Source organism: Myiozetetes cayanensis, unplaced genomic scaffold, assembly GCF_022539395.1.
Source record: "Myiozetetes cayanensis isolate MyiCay16 unplaced genomic scaffold, myiCay2020 scf30, whole genome shotgun sequence".
Classification (NCBI taxonomy): Eukaryota; Metazoa; Chordata; class Aves; order Passeriformes; family Tyrannidae; genus Myiozetetes; species Myiozetetes cayanensis.
In genome coordinates this window covers 4,887,872-4,909,539 of record NW_026087522.1, presented here as the reverse complement: position 1 = coordinate 4,909,539, position 21,668 = coordinate 4,887,872, and the positions used below count along the sequence as shown (strand labels likewise).

The 21,668-nt window shown below is 50.8% G+C and overlaps 1 protein-coding gene across 1 annotated transcript in view; it reads left to right on the top strand.

The window, feature by feature from the left end:
• The window catches only part of GALNT17 (polypeptide N-acetylgalactosaminyltransferase 17), a 206,849-nt gene that overhangs the window by 61,621 nt on the left and 123,560 nt on the right, over positions 1-21,668 (top strand). Inside the window, exon 3 of the mRNA XM_050325665.1 lies at positions 15,374-15,540. Within this exon, the coding sequence (XP_050181622.1) occupies positions 15,374-15,540 (167 nt within the window). The remainder of the gene's footprint in view (positions 1-15,373; positions 15,541-21,668) is intronic.

Genomic DNA, 21,668 nt, shown 5'->3' with positions numbered 1-21,668 from the left:
TCACACTGCTCTTAGTATCTCATTTCTTCCCCAAAATTGAGGTTACACAACCTCCTTCAAGCTCTGCTGGAAGCAAAATGCTTTTTGCCTTTCCCTCCCTGCCCGGAGAGGAGCACGTTGGGTTTGGCAGATGGGGCTGAGATCTCCAAACGAGACCTGAGGGGGCTCTTTATTGACGGTTTCCTCAGGTCCTGGGGAGCTGGAACGTCCCTGAGTGGCACGTTTGTGATGTGCCAGTCACTGAGCCATGCCCTGCCCCTGGCTCTTTAGCCAGGCTTGATGAAATGAGTCTGAGGAGAAGGACAGCCCTTCAGAAGACAAAAACAAACTGCTTGAATTACGAGGGTGATATTTGCTGGGAAATAGAGTTTCGGGGCTGTTTATTTGTTGTGATTGCTGCTTATTGCAAGCAGAGGAGGTCAAGAGAGCTCTTTGTCTCTTGCATGCACAATATGTTGCCACAATACATTGTTTTACCTTTTGCCAAGAGTCTTTTGTTGTGTTTCAATCCCACACACAAATGATAGGAAGGAAGAGGGAGGCAAGATGTAGTGCCTTTTTCTTCATCAAATAACTGAAGGAAAATCTAGTAAGGAATCACGAGAGTGTAAGAAGGAAAAAGCCATGAGTGTTTCAGATGTGAAATTCTCTTTGAATCACATGTGGGAGTATATTAAAAGGTACTTACACCTCTAGGAGAAACTCAGAACTGGTTGTGTGTCTTCTCTCCTAATAGATAGTCGTGGGTCTGATCCAGCATTGCATGAAAAACACTCTTGCCCTTGGCTTTTTATAGTTTCAGCCATAAAAAAAGGAAAAGTAATATTTTCCAGTGCTTGGAAAGATGCCACCTGCAAATTTTCTGGGAGAGCAAGTAAAGAAATCAAGCAGTGAGTATCAGTGACAAAGCATGAAGGAACTGCCTCAGAACAGGGCTCAGCAAAACCAGATGAGTTTTGCAGTCCAGAGACAAGTTTGGTGGATATTTGCTGTCTGTGGGTGCCATCCTGTCCAATCTGTCCCATCCCTGTGGGGCTCCAGGGAGTTTTGTTCTGCCAGGCAGCATAGGGAGTCATGGAACTTCCTGAGCTGGAAGGGACCCACAAGGAGAGTCTCACAGAGTAGCTGAGGTTGGAAAAGATCTCCCAGCCCATGGAGTCCCCCCTGTGCCCCATCCCCACCCTGTCCCCCAGCCCAGAGCACTGAGAGCCACCTCCAGTCCTTCCTTGGACACCTCCAGGGGGGGACTCCAAACCTCCCTGGGCAGCCCCTTCCAACACCTGACCACCCTTTCCATGGAGAAATTCCTGCTGATGTCCAACCTGCCCCTCCCCTGGCACAGCCTGAGGCCGTTCCCTCTCCTCCTGTCCCTGTTCCCTGGGAGCAGAGCCCGACCCCCCCCGGCTCCCCACTCCTGTCAGGGATTGCAGAGCCAGAAGGTCCCCCCTGAGCCTCCTTTTCTCCAGGCTGAGCCCCCCCAGCTCCCTCAGCTGCTCCTGCTGCTCCAGCCCCTTTCCAGCTCCGTTCCCTTCCCTGGGCACACTCCAGCCCCTCGATGTCTTCTTGTCCTGTGGGGCAAAGTCATCCAGTCCAGCTCCTGGCCCTGCACCGACACCTCAGCAATTCCCACCCTGACCCTGAGAGCATCATCCAAACCCTCCTGCAGCTCTGGCAGCCTTGGGGCTGTGCCCACTGCCCTGGGGAGCCTGTTCAGTGCCAACCACCCTCTGGGGGAAGAACCTTTTGCTGAGATCCACCCTGAGCCTGCCCTGACACAGCTCCAGCCATTCCCTGGGGGCTGTCCCTGCTTACAGGGAGCAGAGATTGGAGCTGTCCCTCATGAGGAAGCTTCAGACCACTGTGAAGTCCTGGAGCTGTCCCCTCTCTGCTCTGGGGGTAGGAGGTAAAGCAAACCCAGCTTCAGACCTCAAACAGTTTGGATTTTACTTCTCCTGCCTCCTCGAGGCCCTGGAGCCCTGAAGAGCTGCTGTGCTGTGTGTGCAGGTGCTGCGGTGCCTGAAGCCTCTCCAGGAGTGGGATTGCAACTTCTGGTGCCTTTGCAATGATTTGCAGAGAGGAAAAAGCCTCTTTACTGCTCCACTGCTTTTCCAGCACTAATCCAAACCACAATGCTGCTGAACAAACACGGGTATTGATCCTTATTCCTTGGTGCAAACCCATATGAGTGTATGGAGATCCTGCTTTTCCTGGAAAACTGGGCAGGTAAAGACTCCAAAGACTCTTCCAGCTGTGCTTTATATTTACTGGTTATTTTTAAGCCTGCTCCTGTGACCTGTTGGAGGGGACACGAGGCAGGTGGGGTTGGCTCCAGGGAACTGTGAAAATCCCACTAGAACTGGACATGTCAGACTCCCTGTGGAAAAGTTTAGGGCTTTGTTTTGTCTCTACTGTGGATTTAGGTAGGGACACAGGGCAGCTTTTTCTTTCATCTCCTTTTGAAGCAGAGGTCACTGAAGCACTCTGTGTGTGTGCAGTCAGAAGTGTCAGAAGCCTTCAGTGCTTAGAAGGCCCAATATCTTCTTTAAACTCAGTTGGTAAGAAAGTGCTTTGGGGAAGGTAACTCCAGTTTGTTTAGTGGCTGTTTGGAGATTCTCTTACTGTCATTATGCTGCACAGTGTCATCTGGAAACGCTGTGACCATGGATTTATAGACACAGCACTGAGGTTTTTTTCTGCAGTACATTCCACTAATTGTCAATTTTGCCTTCCAGACTCCAGAATTATTACCTGTTCTTGTAAGTTCAGAACATGATGCTTCAGGGAAGACTCGTATCAGAGGAGTGTGCTATAAAACATTTGCTAATGTAAACAGAAGTATTAAATGATCACTTTGGCAGAGGATGGGATTAGTGTAATTTAACAACTCGCTTTTGTGCTCCTCCGAACTCCAGCGCTGAAAAATACCTGAGTTATCATCAGTGCTTGTGACTAAACTGTGCTTATGGAAATAAATGAGCCAATTTAGGCTTTGGATACACTTCTCTTGAGTTGGTTTCCAAAGAAATCAAAACCTGTGTGTTTGTGCTGCGTCCCTGGATTGCCCAGAGGTTTCCTGTCACCACAGGAGCTACAACTGCCTGGGCAGGGGCAGAGGAGGGGCAGGACTGAGCTCTGCTCTGGGGGGACCAGGGACAGCCCCCAGGGAATGGCTGGAGCTGTGTCAGGGCAGGCTCAGGGTGGATCTCAGCAAAAGGTTCTTCCCCCAGAGGGTGGTTGGCACTGAACAGGCTCCCCAGGGCAGTGGGCACAGCCCCAAGGCTGCCAGAGCTGCAGGAGGGTTTGGATGATCCTCTGGGGCACAGGGGGGGACTCTTGGGGCTGGGGCTGTGCAGGGCTGAGGGTTGGGCTGCAGTGATCCTTGGGGGTCCCTCAAACTCAGTACATCCTGGGATTAAACAGCACATTGCCAGCCAAAGCAGCAGGGGGTGAGTCAAACACTGGTGTCTGGCCAGTGCTGGTCCTGGAGCCCTTTACTGAGTTTTCCAGCACCCAGGGCAGTGCTGGGGAGGCTCTCCAGGGCAGAGGGTTGTCCTGGGAAGGACACAGAGGTGGGTGACCCGGGTGAGGGGTGAGCGTGTCCTGCAGTCCGTGGCTCCTCACAAAGCACAGTCGGCCACAAAGCCTGAGCCCTTTGGAACAGCTTGGGAGTCCATTACTGAATTTCCCCATCTTCTCCTCCCTGTTGTCCCCAAACTTGGTAAATGTGAGGCCGAGGAAACCCCAGTGTCTCTTGTTCGTCTCTGTGTGTGGAACAGCTCATGTACACGAGCTGGGTGAGGGGATGTGACATCTGTAATTGCTCTGGCTTTTATCTACCTCAGATCTGTGTGAACCCAAGAACTTTACCACAAGAGCCTCTCATGAAAATAAACCCTGTTCTCTCCATTCTGCTTTTAAAACTTCGTAGGTAATTTCTGCTTAGAGCTTGCCAAGTAATGTGCCCTTAGAAATGTCTCTGTGCCCCTAAATTGTACTGCCTATTTTTGATAACCCTCATTCTAAAATAAAGCACATTTCTGAAAAGGAATTACTGGAAATAAAGCAGGTGCTTTAAAATCGAGTTTCCTGGGGAAATGTGGGGAGTTTCAGGGCTTTAAGGGTCAGAAAAAGTGTTCTGATCCTCTAAGCACTGAGCTGTACCAGACAGCAGAAGGTGCTTTAAGATGCTTGGGTCACAGAAAATGGTTTGATTTTCCCTGTACTTCAGAGAGTAGACACAATTGATTTAATATTTAATGACAGTCCCTTCTGCAAGAAGACATGTGCAACTGAATCAGCAAAATCCAAGCTATAATAAGCAATTAATGAATGGAGCATGATTAGGAAGTGGCAGCATGAATAGCAGTCTGAGCATTTGCTTTCTTTCCAGCTTGTTCACAATCTTTACAAAAGGCAAATGGAGATCAGTTCCTTTCCTGGGGAAGCTTTATTTTGGAGGAGAGCATGAATGGACCTTGTTTGGTATCAGTTTGTGCAATTGTCCCCAGTTCAGGTTCTTCCTTTCCCACTGAGATTTAAAGGCAAGAAGTGGCACAGATGTGTAAGGAAGAGGTGGGAAGCAGTGCCCGTGGATTAAGGAATGCAGCAAGCTTGAACCTGCCTCTGTGTGTTGGCACACTCTGTGTGGGAGCCAGCAGAAGATTGCAGTGTGATTTATAACATATTGTACTTCCACCAGGGTGCTTTGCAGCCCAGACATGAGTAAATCCTTCAATCCATTGGAATTTACCTCAGAATTTATGCCAGAATTTACTCCAGAATTTACCTCCCAGCTGTTCAGCTGCATCAATGCAGAGTTCATCTTGCTGGGCCAGGAGGGATCTGAGTCTCTGCAGGCAGAAAAGCCAAGTCTTGGCTGTGTATTGATGGGTTTAGTTTGGCTGTGAAGGTGGGAGAACATTTTGGGGCAGGTTTTGTGTGAAGTGTTTTGGCCAGTGGGAAAAAGTCCATTGACCTCGGTGAGGTGAGGATGAGAGGGAAGAATATTCCAGAGCTCTGTGGTTTTCAGGTGTACATCCTGGTGTGTGGAGGTGACAAAAATGTCTTGGCAGGGCTTAGGCCATGTGTCACTGTAGGTACTGTGAGTTTGCTGTGGTTTGTGACTACTCCTACCAAGTATGTCATGGAATTATTTAAGTTGGAAAAGCCCTCCAAGACCAGGAGTCCGACCCTTAACCCAGCACTGCCAAGGCCACCACTGAACCATGTCCCCAGGTGTCACATCCACGGCCAGTGCTGCCTAAAAACACATCCAGTCAGGCAGTGTGAGCTCCCAGCCTGGAGGAGCAGCACCCATCTGTCTCCTCTGGGTGCTGGCAGGGTGAGAATGGAACTGTGTCTTTAGGCACCCCTGGTAGCATCTCTGTTGTGGCAGGAAACAAATCTTTAGCCCTCAATCACGTTCTCTGGGATGGAGTAACAATAAAAAAGACCTTCTAAAGTGTCTGTGGGAGGTATTTGTGTCCGTGGTCATTTGGATTTCTGCAGGTAAAGGCAGGAAGAACAAAAAGGATGTGATACCCCAGTGGGGCATCTCCACTCCTCACTAAAAATTACAGAGGAGTGTTTTGGGTTTTTTTCTGAAGTCAAGAGGTTGAGTATTTTTATTTGTGGGTTGCTTGTTTTCATCCTGTAGTAATTCAGCTCTTTTTGGCAGGCTATAGTGGGTTGGATCCCTCCCTAACCTGCTTAGTGGGTATTTAATGGTGTCCCAGTTCTGCACTGGGCTAAGCTGGGTGTCCTTCCTCCCCGTGTGGGGAATAAAGGCAAACTTCTGAAACACTGGAGTGAATGTTTGGCCATTTATTGCACCAGAAAAGAAAGTACTGCCTGAAAAATTAAAGTGCTGATGGTGTGGCCAGTCACTGCTTTGGAACTCTATCACTACCTGAATCTTCAAGTTTATTAACTCCCCATCCTTCATGTCCCCTTACCATGGAGGGGACACCAATAGTTACAGCCAATTAAGTGCATTCAGTGAACTGGTACCTGAAATTGGGATATGGTAGAAATGAAAATCAAAATCAGCCCCACCCTGTCAGTTTTGACCCTTGGGGTAGTGCTTGTGACTTGTTTTTATTCTTTCCCCAACCAGAGCAGTGCTTATCTCCTGCCAAAGGTGTGTCAGGGTGACCTGGGTGAGCAGCCTGTGCTGGGGGTGGGTTGTGGTGGTGGTGGCAGCTCTGGGATGCTGGGATTGTGGAGCTGTGGAACATTCACCAGGCAGGAACTTGGCCTCTGCCAAGGCTGATCCAGTTCTGACAGAGGTTAAGTAAACTTATACAGGGATTTCTGCCTGTAATAGAGAAGGTTTAAAACCTTCTTCATCTTCCCAGCTCATAAACCCATCAGCAGAGGGGATCTGTTATCACAAAAAGGAAGAACTACCTCTGAAAGTCCATTGTGCCTTTTAAATCCATCATTTTTATACCATTTTTATTCCTGCAATGGCATCATTCCACCTTGTGTTCCAGGGAGCACAAGTGCTGGCCACTTTTCTTCTTCATTGCCCAAAGTATGTCCTGGGGGTGTCAAAATCTTGAATTCCTGGGAGATCTATTCCAGTAAGACACTCCTACCTTAAGGCTCTGCACCAAGGGTTTCATGTGAGATTTGGCAGGGAAGTCTCACAGCACTGGCAGCTTTATCCCAACCTACCTGAGCAGAGCTGGGAAGTGGCGGGGGGATTTTCATCCTGACATCCCTGGCTCTGCCAGGAGATGAAGGGCTCCCTACACTGAGGTTCAAGTAGGGGAGAAAAAAGGTGTTTTCACCTACCCCAAAACCAGCTCTTCAGTCTGTGCAGTGGGTTAACCCTGGCTGGACTCCAGGTACTCACTCACTCCCCTCTGCAAGTGGACAGAGGAGAGAAAATATAACAAAGGGTTCGTGGGTTGAGAGAAGGACCAGGAGAGATCCCTCACCCATCACTGTCATGGGCAAAACTGGCCCAAAGTGGGGATATTAGTTAAATTTATTGCTAGCAGAATCAGAGCAGGACAGGGAGAAGTCAAATAATCTTAAAAACACCTTCCCCCACCCCTCCTTCCTTCCCCAGTTCTCCCTCCTCCCTCTGAGCCGTGCAGGGAGACGGGAATTGGGGTTACAGTCAGTTCATCACCCGCTGTTCCTGCTGCTGCTCAGGGAGAAGAGCCCATTCCCTGCTTCCCATAGGACTCAGTCCTCCACCAGCTTCTCCAGCCTGACCCCATCCCACAGCAACAGCTCTTCCCACCCTGCTGGCCCGTGGGTCACTCCTCCAGGGGTCAGTCCTTCAGGAATGAGCTGCTCCGACCACAACTCCTCCCAGGAAAACCTGCCCTCCCCAGGGGTCAGCAGGTACCTGCCAGGACCCTGCTCCAGCAGGGACCTCCCACGGGGTCACAGCCTCCCTCAGGCATCCCCAGGGCACCCTGCTCCGCCCCTGGAGCCCTGCAGCCCTGTCTGCAAAGGGCTGAAATGGTTGGTACCTCACCATTTGGGGAGCGCTCTCAGTTTTGGGCAGCGAAGGATCAGAGCTGCCTCAGCACTGAGAGGTTACTGGGGGTTCCTTGAGTTGCAAGATGATGTTTGCTCCAGCTTGTCTTTCCAAGAGCTTGGAGAAGGCAGCAATCTGTGAGAGCAATTTCGGGCAGAATTCCACTTATTGTGCAGAAATTCTGCCCGAGTTGTCTCTTACTCACCCTTGGCTTTCATGTGGCAGTTCCATAGATCATTGGAGAAAAGGCACTTAAATATGCATGAGCTTATTAAGCTGAACCCTCTCTCTGCTGCTGAGCCATGTTTTATAGGAGCATCTCCACAGCCCTGGAAAAGCTGTGCCAACACAGTCGAGCACTTTCGTGACGCTGACGCTGTTTTTGAGGGCAGGAAGTAACAAGAATCATTTATTCTACTAATCAAAAGGATATTTGCCTCTTTAAATATTCAAACCCTCGAGCCTTAAACGAGACTAAAGTGTCAGGAAGGGATAAGCTCCTGATAAGCACGTTAGCTGGATTTATTTGGTGAGATGGCCAGCAAAGAAATGATTAGTATGTAGATAGCAGGATCCAGAGTGGGGAATTATTGGGGGCTCAGAATTAAACATAAAGAGGAGGAGGGAGATCTGAGCACTCCAATGTGTAGGAGAAGAGGAAATCTCTCAAAAGTCATCATCAGGATTGTCTTTTCTGAAGGGTGTGCTCTCCATAAACAGAACCACTATTCTTTGTCTGCCCTGTCTTCTTCCACAGGCACACAGGATCTCCATGGAACTGGGTGATCTTTAAGGTCCCTTCCAACCCAACCATTCTATGATCTGGGTGCCCCATTTCGTGCCAAGGTTTTCATGCCAGACTGTTCCTGTCTGCCCAGTTCACAAGGGTCTGTTATGGCTGATCACACAAAAACGATGGAGAGGGTCCACAGGAGCCCATAAGTGGCTGTAGGGATAATTTCACAGGGTGTGGGAGCAACACAGAGCCCTAAAACCTGGGGCATTCTGCAGACCTGGGGTGTGTCCATGGTGGTTTCTCCATGGTGGTTTCTCCAGCTTTCTCCATGGTGGTTCCTGCTGGTGGCATTTCAAAAGGACATGGAGGGGTGTCCCCTTCATGCACTGGGGGAGAATTGTGCCTGGAACAGCCCTGAGGGGTGTTTCTGGGAAGATGAGTGATGGTGTAGCATCAGAGCTAATGATGATGCAGCTGCTGAATGGGTCATCAATCAGCCTGAGCACTGGGGGCTCCTCACACCCTCCCTGTGTGGCAGCAGCATGTGGCCATCAGTGTGCTCCCTGAGAGCATAACCCAGTGCTGTGGGCTCCAAAAATCGTCCCATAGGATGCTGCCTAATCCTTCCCAGTGCCAGGCCTTGGTCAGGCCAAGGGAATTGTTCCACTTGGTACCCAGAGCAGCCTGCTGCTGTTCTGGTGACCTTTTCTCCTGTGTGTGTTCCTCATGGTTGCCATCCAGAGCAGGGCCTTCCTGTGTGTGACATGGACACTGCAGAGTGTCCTTTTTGTACTGGCTTTGAAGGATGGACATTTCTAGTGGCTTGAACCCCCCTGGCAGGAGGGTGGAGCCAGGTGGGGTCAGGCTCTTTTGCCCATGTGTGGCCCAGTCACTTAAGGGTTGGACTCGATGAGCTTGGGGGTCCCTTCCAGCTCAGAGCATTCTGTGAAGTGACAAGACAAGAAGAAACAGCCTCAATGTGCCAGGGGAGGTTTAGTTTGGATATTGGAGAAAATTTCTTCACTGAAAGGGTGGTCAGGCCCTGGCACAGCTGCCCAGGGCAGTGGGGGAGTCCCCAGACCTGGAGGATTAAAAGCCCTGTGGATGTGGCACTTGGGGGCATGGGGCAGTGGTGACCTTGGCAGTGCTGGGGAATGGTTGGACTTGATGATCTCAGAGGGCTTTTCCAACATTATTAATTCCATGATTTATGCTGGAGGAAGGACACGAAGCCCAGGATCCCTGGGTTACATCTCCCCATGTGCTGTGGGGCACGTTTGGGAGCTTGCCTTGATGAGAAGGTTCTGTTTTTCATTGGCATTTCCTGAACTTTCCCTTTGGCTTCCCTTGCCATGCTGTTGGCATCCCAGGCAGCCAGGAACTGGAGTGTGGAGCTGGCAGTGGCCTCTGCTGTGGGACTGTGCTGGTGGAGCCGTGCTGGGATCAGCTCTGGGGTGTTTTATCTGCAGACCAAGGGGCACTCGGCCAAATTTGCAAGCAGAAACTTCTGCTCCAGCTCCAAACTGTGCCCAGGGTGGTGCTGAGGTGGCACCAGCCTGGAGGAAAACAGCTCGTGGCAAAACTCTGTCTCCAAACAGATGGAGGGGCTGTTTTAGCCCAGTGTTTTAGGGCACTGGGGGTTGGCTGAGATCTTTCCACATTAAAACTGTGATTTAAAAACACCACCAGTTTTCTGCAGCTTCTTTCCCATCAGTGGTGGTTTTCTAACACCTCTTCACCACCTGATACAGTTTGTGTCTCTGGATCTGGACAGTCTGTGAGCTGCACCCCTGTCCCTCAGTTGGAGAGATGGCTCCAGGCTGGATTGATCAGCAGGGTATCCTTAGGAAAATCAGGATACTGCTGGATCGTTTCAGATGGGCTGTTGCAGCCTGATTTTTATCCAGATCCAAATATGACCTTTTAAAACACTGGACATGTTTGAAAACCATGGCACTGTGACCAAAGAATGCTTCCAGAGGTGGGGAATGCTGCCTCCTCACTGGGAATAGGGACAACTACACTGTCTAATTAATGGGATTTAATATCCCCTTCAAACTTTGGGGGGCATTTTCTGTTGGATCTGGGGAAAGAGGCAACACCAAAGGCACAAAATGAGGGAGAAAAGGTGGTGGTGTGGCAGATCTGGGGCTCTGTGCAGAAGAGATGTGAGTGCTGCAGGAGGGGGTGGATCAGGGAGGAATGCCATGGAAGGCAGAAGATAATTTCTTGAGCCAGGGATGAATATAATCATTGATGCAGCACCTGGGGTTGGGGATTGCTGATCCCTGAGGATGAGCAGCATTTCTGCTCTGTGCTCTGTGGTGTGACTGCCCAGCTCCTCTCTGATCCCACAGGGCTGTTCATCATCGTGGAATCCCAGGACCTCCAGAGCTGGAAAGGACCCCCAAGGATCATGGAGTCCAACTCCTGGCCTTGCACAGACACCCCAAAATCCCACCCTGACCCTGAGAGCATTGTCCAAACCCTCCTGCAGCTCTGGCAGCCTTGGGGCTGTGCCCACTGCCCTGGGGAGCCTGTTCAGTGCCAACCACCCTCTGGGGGAAGAGCCTTTTGCTGAGATCCAACCTGGCCCTGCCCTGAAAGAATTTGATGTGTTGTTGTCTCTTTAATGCAGTGTTTTTTTCTGGAAGGGGCTGCCATGGCTGGAGGGGAGGCAGCACACACAGCTCACACCAGAGCACAGGAATCCACTGGCACTCTGTGCAAACATGGCTTGCCCTGAAGCTGAAGGATCAGACAGGAGGTGCCAGTTTTGTCCTGGAACAGTCCACATTGCAGCTGGTTCCTGAGCTGCTCTGATTCCTGCAGATAAATGGTTTATGTTGGGGTGGGGAATGTGCAGAATCCATCAGAGTTGGGCTCCCAGTTCCCTGGTGCTGGGCAGTGCCATTCCAGGTGGTTGATGGAAATGGCTTTGCACCCCAGAGAGGAGGTGAAAGGAATTAACTGAGTAAGGGAGTGGATCATGTTCAATCACTGGGCAGGAAGAAGTGGTTTCCAAACATTTCTTGCCCCTCTGTGGCCTCTCAGTGCTCTGGGAGTGCTCGCTGTCATTCCAGGTGATTTTTCTGCCGAGGGCTCACGGAGCAGTAAATGCTGGGATATCCCTTTCCTGTTACTGAGACAGACAATAAACATCCTAATCTCACTTGCTGCTCTGAAGAGTGGATTTACAGCTGTGTGCTGAGCATAAAACAAACAGGCAGAGGATTCCAGGGCAGGCTCCTGCGTTGGAGCAAAGCTTGATTTTTATGGGGTTTTTGTGTTTTGAAATTGGCTGCTTTGATTAATCCAGCCTGATGTGTGCCAAGCTGTTCAGCATAAACTCAGCCCTGCTCTCCCTCCCCCATCTCCCCTTCTCATCCTTCATTTGGTTCTGAATGGCTTCTTACATAAACCAGGGACTGCAGAGATGCAGAGGAAAAAACGTTCTCCATAAATGTATTTATTTCATGGGTTTCTTTGCATGTTCTCATGATTGCAAACCTGGGCTTTACAGAGGATAAAGGTCTTGGACCCAAAAAAGGTGGTGGAGGACACGGACCAGGAGTTCTGTGGCCTCAGCACCTGTCTGGATCCCCGTGGGGTGGCTGGGGAGGAACTGGGAGTTGTCCATGGATGTTCAGGGCAGAGGTTTCTGCTGGGCCTGGTGTCTGCTCCTGAAATGAAAAAAGATGTCCTGGAATATCCTGAGCTGACAGGGATGCACAAGGACCATCCAGTCCAACCCCTGGCCCTGCCCAGGACACCCCAACAGTCCCCCCCTGTGCCCCAGAGGATCATCCAAACCCTCCTGCAGCTCTGGCAGCCTTGGGGCTGTGCCCACTGCCCTGGGGAGCCTGTTCAGTGCCAACCACCCTCTGGGGGAAGAACCTTTTGCTGAGATCCACCCTGAGCCTGCCCTGACACAGCTCCAGGCCTGAGCCTTAGACCAAGGCCAGAGTTTAAGTTTCCCCCTGTTTAAGGCCAAGAACACTCTCAGTGAGAGCTCAGCAAGGTCCTTAAATTAAACCCAGTGCACTGGGAGGTTTTCCCAAGCCTCTTAAAACTTGGAGAGTTTTGTGAGTGTGATTTAATGGGATGTATTTGAGCATGATTTAATGGGACATAAAATGCCTCTCACTCTGATATCCCATTGATCTACAGGAGAGACAAACCTCTAAGGTGTGTCTTTCTTTTTGCTATTGATTCACGGTATTTTGATATGAGCCCTGCAAGCAGGTGCCAGCCTGTGTTTAACTGGAGACAGCAGGATGTGGTGGGAAAAAAGTGTGGTAGGACTTCTGCCTTGGGTCCACCTGCAGATGTGCCCTTGGCTGGGGAGCTCCTGATGTATGTGGAGGAAAAACTTCCCAGACAGCCTTTTGGTCCTGGTGGGATGATGAGTGTGGGCTAAATTAAATACAAAATGAGGTGCTGCACTTTAACCCTATGGGTTACATTTAATTTAAATTTAAAAGTATTCAAATGTCTGAAGTGTTCCCTCGAACGTTCCACTCTCTGGACTCAGGTTGGGCAGAGCAGATACAGTGAGAGCTGAGTGTTAGAAATAAAAACTGAGTCACAGAGTCCCCCAATGGTTGGGGTTGGAAGAGACCTTAAAGGTCATCTTGTTCCACCCCCTGCCATGGGCAGGGACACCTTCCACTAGTCCCAGGTTGCTCCAACCTGGCCTTGGACACTTCCAGGGCTGGGGCAGCCACAGCTTCTCTGCCCAACCTGTGCCAGGGCCTCCCCACCCTCCCAGGGAACAATTTCTTCCTAATATGACCCTCTTTCAGCTTAAAACCATTCCCTCTTGTCCTGTCCCTTGCAAAAAGTCCCTCTCCAGCTCTCTTGGAGCCCCTTTAGACACTGGAAGGGGCTCTGAGGTCTCTCCAGAGCCTTCTCTTCTCCAGGCTGAGCACTTGGATAGTTGGAGAGACTTGAATCCTGAATTTGGAAGTGTTCTGGCCTGGGATCTGAATTTTGAAGGCACAGAGCCAAAGATTCTCTCACCTGAGGGGAATAAATGTGGGCAGAGGTGAGGTCTGATAAGCTGTGCATTTCTTGTCCCTGCTCCTGCCGGGATTTTCTGAGCTGTCCCTCAGGGCAGAATATTTGGGGCTTGTCCACAGCAGGAGCTGTGGAGCCTGAGGCTGCAGAGCATTGTCCACCTGCTGCTTCTGGCACCAGAAGACTGACAAAGCTGACGTTAATTTGGCTGTTAATTGCTGTCTTCCCCACTCCTGTGGTCACAGGCAAAGCCACCCCTCCTGCCTGGGGAGAATTGCAGCTTTGTGCCCCCAGCAATGAGATGTTTGCCTCGCCCACTCCTTCCCAGGCTCATCTCCTCTCCCTGGATCTCTGTCCTCAGCAAAGGGGGAAGGAGAACCCTGATAACAGCGGTGCAGGGGGAAGGGGAATGAGCAGCAGATGAAGCTCAAAGAGCTCGGTTTGGATTTTCCTCCAAACCTCTTTGATCACAAGCTGAGCTCTTTATCCCCCGGAGCTGCCTCGGGGGAAGGGCTGCCCAGAGGTGAGCAATGATTAAAAGGAAACACTCCTGCTCCTGTGACAACCTTCTCCTCAGCACTGCAGGCACCAACATACACCAAAAGGAGGGTTTTAATCTCAGAGTCAGCTGGGTTTGACTTCCATGGCAGGATTTCAGGGTCAGTTGTTACTTTGCCCCCTCAGGGCCATCGATTCATTTTAAAGATCTTCCCTTTGGCAGCTCCTTTCAGTGTGTGTGGCACATTCCATTCTGTGGAGCTCTTGGCTTGCCTTGAGACAGGCAACAGTTAAATCAAGAAATACAACCTTCTTTCCAACCAGCAAACTTGTTTAACTAAAGAAGACTCATAAAGAACTGTGTTTCTGTGCAAATCTTTGTCTCCCAAGTCTCATTTTGGAGCCTCAAGAATTCCTGCTGTTGCCTAAGAAACACCCAGCACAATTAAATCCAGAGGTATTGCTGGGGAGTCGAGGAGCTTGAATGGGATGTCACTGGTGCATTTGGTCTTTCTTTGCTTATCTGAGTAGGATTTACTTGTAATTCTGGGAACTCTGCTCATGTTGCATGTCTAATCTGTCATGGATGCAGGGAGGGAGCAGGGAGGCTCCTTCTCTTCTTCCCTCACACTTATTCATTGCAGGGAAAGCTGGAGAGTTTAATTAAATTGTTGGAAGTCGTCAAAGATCTCGTGTTTGCTTTGTGCAAACTGAGGGGTGAGGTCTCTGATTAGGATGAGGTGTGGCATTGAAACATCACCTTGTTGGAGTGGTGTGTGCTCCCTGGAGAGCTGGGGGTACCTGGAGCTGCCCAAGTTCTGCTCCAGGGGTGTCCCTGGCTCAAGGTCTGGTGTGTCCATGAAACGTGGAGCTGCTGCTTGTGGGGGATGGAGCTGGATGGTGAGTGACCAGGAGAAGGATGCACAGAAACGTGGCAGAGCAGGTTCCTCTCATGCACAGAAATGTGTCTGAGCAGAGGCCTGGCCACCAAACCTGCCCAAGTCAAGCAACTCCTCCTGAAACCCAGGGAGGTGATCACAAGTGTTTGGTTTTAACCATCCTGCCTGTGAAGTACAAAGACACCAGTTCGTGGTGATGTGCTTCAGAAGTATCTGCTCAGAGAGCTGAAACATTTATTAAGACTATTTAACCAAGGGTCATTTTATATTCATTTCTTCCCAAAGCAAATGGGGAGAAAATTCATAAGTGCCATTTAAGAACAAGGCTCGTTTCTGAGCATCAATTAATCTTGGGACAGAGCTGGAATGTGGAGTTCCACTCCAACTGCTAAAGCCTTTTTCTGTCTTATGGAGGCCACTCCTTGTCACGTTCCCACAGTCCTGTGAGCACAGACACACGAACACAACCTCAGTTGGGTGAACTCTGCATCTGCACCCTGCCCTGGGTGCTCCTTCATCCTGGTGGATACTCTTTGTTGCTATGTCTTCCCAGATAGTATTGATTAAAGGAATGGATTTCCAGGCAGCTGGAACCCCTGGCTGTGCACAGCTGGGAGATGGAAGCTGCTGTCCCTCACCACGTGCGAAACGTGCCCAACTCCAAGTTCTGCACCATGAGCTCTGCTAACCCCTCTGTGTCTCTCTCTGCCCTCTGTGCTCCAGGTGCAAAGAGCTGAAATATGGCAAGGACCTGCCCCAGATCTCCATCATCTTCATCTTCGTGAACGAGGCGCTCTCGGTGATCCTGCGCTCCGTGCACAGCGCCGTGAACCACACCCCAGCTCACCTCCTCAAGGAGATCATCCTCGTGGATGACAACAGTGATGAAGGTGAGCAGCACCTCCCACCCCCAAAACACCAGGAGGGTGTTTAATTTCTTAAAATCTCATGGAGGGAGCCGTTCTTCCCCCAGAGGGTGGTTGGCACTGAACAGGCTCCCCAGGGCAGTGGGCACAGCCCCAAGGCTGCCAGAGCTGCAGGAGGGTTTGGATGATCCTCTGGGGCACAGGGGGGGACTCTTGGGGCTGGGGCTGTGCAGGGCTGAGGGTTGGACTGGATGATCCTTGGGAGTCCCTTCCAGCTCAGCACATTCCAGTTCAGCGTGGTGTGATCCTGTTCTACCTGCTGGAGAAGCTGGAGAAAACTGGTGTGGAGAACACATCACACCCTGGGCTTAAAATCTGAGGTAGTCATTGTTTGAAAGCACAGCTGAAACCTAGAAAGGAAACCACAGATCCCTCTGACCTTTCTGGTCAGCAGGATCCAGGAGCTCTGGGTTGAGGAGATCCTTGTTACTGATAATAACACTTTGGTTGGTGCAGAGATGCTCCTGTAAATTGAATTTCCCATGGAGTTGAGGGCCAGCAGCCTGGAGCCATGAGATGTTGGGCTTTGGCCCCTCACAGTGGTGTTAACAGATGTTTTCTCTGTACCTCAGTTTCCCTGTTGTAAAATAACATCCCAGGGTCTGGAAATGGTGGGACCCTGCAGAGACCCTCCTACCTTATGTTTTGGGTGTGGTGTGGGAAGGAGAAGTGAAGAGGAAGAGAAGGAAACAAAACCCACCCAACCTGCCCAAGTCAGGCCCTGACAAAGCCTGGAGGGGGATGTTTGGTTTCCCACCTCACACACGTTGGTTCAACCTGCTCTTGGCCACTGTTGCCCTTCCTTCCCTTCTGCTTTTGGTGCCACAGAACTGCAGGAGGTGTTTTCATCTGGAAGCACCCTCAGACTCCCATTCTTCCAAGACATTTTTTCCTTCCAACGTACAGTTGGATGGTGGCTTCAGGACATCAGGAGAGTTAAAATCTTCAGGAAGAAGATTTTTGCTCACTGCCTTCTTCAAGTGCCCTCATCAGTCGTGCTGCATGCTTTTAATATTATTAAAAAGGAATAAACATGATGCTGTGATCAGAGGGAGGAGCAGGGAGGGTGCAGGATGTGGAGAGCTCATTTCCAGAGGATTCTGGGACACTCTGTGTGAGAGGAGATGGTACAGAACAACCTATTCAAGCCTGGAAAAATAGGCACTCAAATCCCACAGTAATGAGCACCACAGAGAGCTGATGAATTATAATTACCAGTAAAAGAAACAGGAGGGCAGCTCCTCAGCTGGTGGAAATCACAGCAGCTCCAGTGCAAAGCTTGGATGGTGTCCACCAGTGAAAGCTGTGGGATTGCAGAGCTGGAACTATTTGGAGAGTGAAGGGGAAGTGCAGGTGATCTGTCACTGGAATATCTGACATTACCCAGTACTTAGAGGGTTTGAAATAGCAAAATGAGCTGCTCCTTCTCCAAATTTTACCCTGTCAATGGGGGAAGAGAAGAAAGCTCCTTAAAAGAGAACCCACTGGAGTAATTGCTGAGCTCCTCCCCCCGTGGCTGTGCACAAAGAAATGTGTTTCTAAACAGCCTCTCCCAGTCACTCAGTGTGAGCACTCAGGGTGATGGTGAGGCCAGAGCTCTGGAGATGCTGCTGAAAGGCCCAGGACAACCAAACAAATCCTTCCTGGAAGCAGCTCCCCCACAGGCTGGGGCTGCAGGATGACAAATCTGCATCTGCTGCTGAGCTTGCAAGGCACCACCTCCAGGGTTGTGTTGGGGTGCCCCCACAGCGAGGGGCAGGATGAGGAACTGATGCCCAACCTCCTTGCACAGCTGGCAGTGTGCCTGCTGCATCCCACCAAGAGATTGCCTCAGGATCAGGAGCTTCCAGGGTCCCTCAGGATGGGCCAGGGCTGTGCTGAAGGTTGTACAACACCAAGGTGGTTCTGTCCTCAAAAACTTTGGGATGGAACACAAGGAGAGAGGGTGTGGGGAGTGAGGTGATGTTTTTTAGCTGGTGGGGTTAGTTAATAATGTCAGTGCTCTGCTGGTGAATCTTTGCAGGCATCATGACAAATGAGATTTTTAAGGAGGGATTTGAAGGAAGATAATGAGGTAACTTGGCAGATGTTTATGAAGAGCTCCTCCCAAGCGTGTAATAATCTGCTTTTCTCCTGTAAAAGAGATGATACAAACCAGAAAGTGGCTCTGGGTCTCCTGTGTTCACTCTCAGCATTGTCAAGGAGCTTCAATGACAGCAAAGAATTATTAATGGCAATAACATTGTCATAGAGTTCCCACTAATGGGAGGCAATAATTGTGAGCAGCAGCAGCAACATCATATAGCTGATGCTTTGGATATTGCAAACAAAGTCGTTGTAATAAATAGATTTGGCTTCTACAGGAAAATAATTACAGGAAAATAGTTCCTCATGAGCCCCAAGATTTAGAGATGAATCCTGGAGGATCAAGGGCTGGTGTTGAGCAGAGGATGGGGCTGTGTGGGTGTGACTTTGGAGGCTGTGATGGAACAGGAGGAGGAATTGCTTCAGCCTCTTTGGGAGCAGGGGTTGGAGGGACACTTCCCATGGGGGCATGGCTGGTGGGAAAAGCCTTTGGGGGTCACCTCTGTGCACCTGAGGGCAGGCTGACCTGCAGAGAGCAGGGCCTGAAGCCCAGGAGCTGTGTTGGACTTCTGGGGAAGGTGCTCAAGGCTCGGGAAGGTCCTTGGCTGGGGGGATTTGTGTAGGCTTTGTCAGGAGGAGCCACAACCTATCTGGGCAACTCAACAACAAAGCAGCAAATACTAAAAGACTCCTGGGATTTCCAAGTCAACTTCAGGCTTTAAAATCAACCCCATGGGTAGGGTAAGAGCCACCACCTGCTTGCTCTGAGCCCTTCAGGTAAACCCTGCCCATCTCCACAGCCAGAGGCAAAAGCTGGTGTGTGGTTTTCAGGCTGGAACAAACTGCTCCTGAGGACTCATTAGGCACTGCTTGCTCTCAGCTTTGCTGTGGTGTGATGTGTCCAACAGCACTGCACGACATAAAAGTGTGCAATGAGAGATTAAAGTTAATGAACACGGGCATTCTGCTGCTTTATGTCTGAGCTGGAAATAGATAAAAGATGCCAATGTGTTGTAACAGGGGAAAAAACCATCCCTCCTTAAAGGAGAAAGCTTGGGGAGTTGTAGTCTGAACCCCCTCCTCCCCTGAGCTGCACATTACACTTCACAAAGACTTTTTTGGAGGCTGCTTTTATTTGTGCTTGTTGCAGGGGTGTGATTACAAAGGCAGTGTGCAGGTTGTGTTTGGGAGTGATAAGGTGGCTCCTGGGCTGTTGGAGCGATGCAGCCACGTGCCCCTGAGATGCTCTGTTATCTCCCAGCTGCACACTTTGTCTGAGCCTGTTGCTTAATCATCACCTGCTTTTTCTTCTTGTTGTTGTTGTTCTTGTCGTCTGTCTTTTTAGTGCTTTTAATCTGGGATAATATCTCTTTGAAAAGTATAAAAGCAACCCTTTGGATAAAAGGCTGCTAAAGGAGCTGGCTACACTCGGGGAGACCCGCTCTGGGTTGTAATTTACCCCGGAGTAACGTGTTAGCTGAGACTTGATGTATCACTTTCTTGTTTTGCAGCTCATTTCAACAGCAACAACAGTGCTTGGTGTGCTCTCACTCCCCCAGGAGCTCGGGTGTTTTGTGTTCAGGAAGAATTGCAGGGAGCTGAGTCACGTCTTGGCCTTTCCCAGGCTCTGGTGCAAACCCAGAGTTATTCCAGCTGGAGATGGGGTGTTTAAGTGGAGCTCACCTGGTGCTCTCCACTGGTGTTCAGGTCTGAGGCTTTTGGGGTTCCCAGGCCATGGAGTAGAGCAGCAAACCTGAACTTCTTGGGGTGTCCTGTGCAGGGTCAGGAGTTGGACTGGATGGTCCCTGTGGGTCCCTTCTGATTGGGGATATTCTGTGGTTCTGTTTGGGTTTCACTGATCCAAATGAAGCAGAGGCTTGCCCTGAAAGGATGGCCTGGAGCTGTGTCAGGGCAGGCTCAGGGTGGATCTCAGCAAAAGGTTCTTCCCCCAGAGGGTGGTTGGCACTGAACAGGCTCCCCAGGGCAGTGGGCACAGCCCCAAGGCTGCCAGAGCTGCAGGAGGGTTTGGATGATCCTCTGGGGCACAGGGGGGGACTCTTGGGGATGGGCTGGGCAGGGCTGAGGGTTGGACTCCAGGATCCTTGGGGGTCCCTCCCAGCTCAGCATATTCTGGGATTCTGTGAAATGCCCCACGTGGGACCAGCTTTGCCTGTGACCCTCTGTGAGAACTGATCCATTCACCTGCTCCCCTTCCTCAGTTTCCTCTTGTACAGTTGCAGGTAAAAGCTTCAGAGACTCACCTGGCTGTGAGTCCCCCTGCACACACATCTGTCTGTGTTTATTGCCTGTTGAAGGAGCTGCTTTAGTGAGTTCCTGCAGCCCTCAGTGTGCCTCAGAACAGTTGTCAGGTGGCTTTTCCCCCCCAGCTGAGCCTGGCAAACACCACTCTGTTTTCTTTAGGGGTGTAGAGGGGGTGTGGCCCCCAGGACCACCTGGGCATTGCTGGGTAAGGAATTTGCTGCTTTTGGGAGCTCCTCGAGCTTCTCTGGTGCTGTTGGTCTTTATTCCTTTCTTTGTGTGTCAACAGGCAGTTCCCACCATTAGTCCTGGGGGATTCAACAGGGTTTGGAGAGGTTTGGGCAGGATTTGGGAGTGGAGCACTGAGCATTTGGGCACTGCTTATTTTCAGTGGCATCAGGTGGCTCAGTCTCTCTGGCAGGTCCATTTCCCAGCGAGCTGTGTAGGTAATAAAATAGTTTGCAATAGATACCATAAGTCATTGCAGCTGGCAGATGGGTTTTTTAATAAAGCAACAGGTCTATTGGATTGTAGTTCCTTGGACTTGCCCTTCAGGGAAGATCAATATGGACAGATGGAGAACAAAAGGCAGGATTGAAATTGAACCTGCTGGCGTTTTCAGTGGGGTTTCTCTCTGCAGATCTTCCCAGGAAGCAGCTCATGCTATGGCAAAGATCAAACATTCACAGATTGCATCCTAAAAAACCAGGAATGGTGTGGGTGTGCTCTGAAGGATGGTGTGCCTGAGTGTGTGTGGGAAGAGGACCATGGGGTGCAGAAGAGGAAGGAGTCTTCAGATTCCATGACAGGGCTTGGTTTGGATGGAATTACTGGTTGTGTAGCCCCTGTAGATGCACCCACTGGGATAGCTGGGAGAGCATGGCCTGAGTGAAGGGTCCTGTGGTGGAGGAGGATGAAGGTGAGCTGGGGGGCCACTGCTCTGCTCCCACCTTGGCTCCTGACTTTGTCATTACTTTGCATCCAGAGTTCCAGTTCTTGAACACGTGGCTGATTGTCCTGGAAATGTTGTCATTGGCTCAGTGTCCCACAGAGCCACAGAACATGCTGAGCTAGGAGGGACCCCCAAGGATCCTGGAGTCCAACCCTCAGCCCTGCACAGGCCCAGCCCCAAGAGTCCCCCCCTGTGCCCCAGAGGATCATCCAAACCCTCCTGCAGCTCTGGCAGCCTTGGGGCTGTGCCCACTGCCCTGGGGAGCCTGTTCAGTGCCAACCACCCTCTGGGGGAAGAACCTTTTGCTGAGATCCACCCTGAGCCTGCCCTGACACAGCTCCAGCCATTCCCTGGGGGCTGTCCCTGGTCCCCCCAGAGCAGAGCTCAGTCCTGCCCCTCCTCTGCCCCTGCCCAGGCAGTTGGAACTGCAGGGAGGTCTCCCCTCAGTCTCCTCTGCTCCAGCTGAACACACCAAGTGCCCTCAGTGTCCTCACACGGCTTCAAATCCAGGCCCTTCCCCATCCTCATTGCCTCCTTTGGACACTCTCCAATGGCTTCAGATCTTCCTTAGCTTGTGGTGCCCCAAACTGCCCTGATATTGCAGAGATGTTCTCACTTCCAGCAGGAGCTGAGGGGGTGAAAGCCCCGCTCTGAGCCTGTGCCAGGCAGGGTTGGGAATGGCAGCAGGTTCCCTGACTGGGAGATGCTTTGTTTCCATGAGGAAAAGGGCAGATTTTTCCTGATGTTTCCTGAAAAGGGCAGATCCAAGGGCCAGGTTGCCTGTTTATGTAAAAGC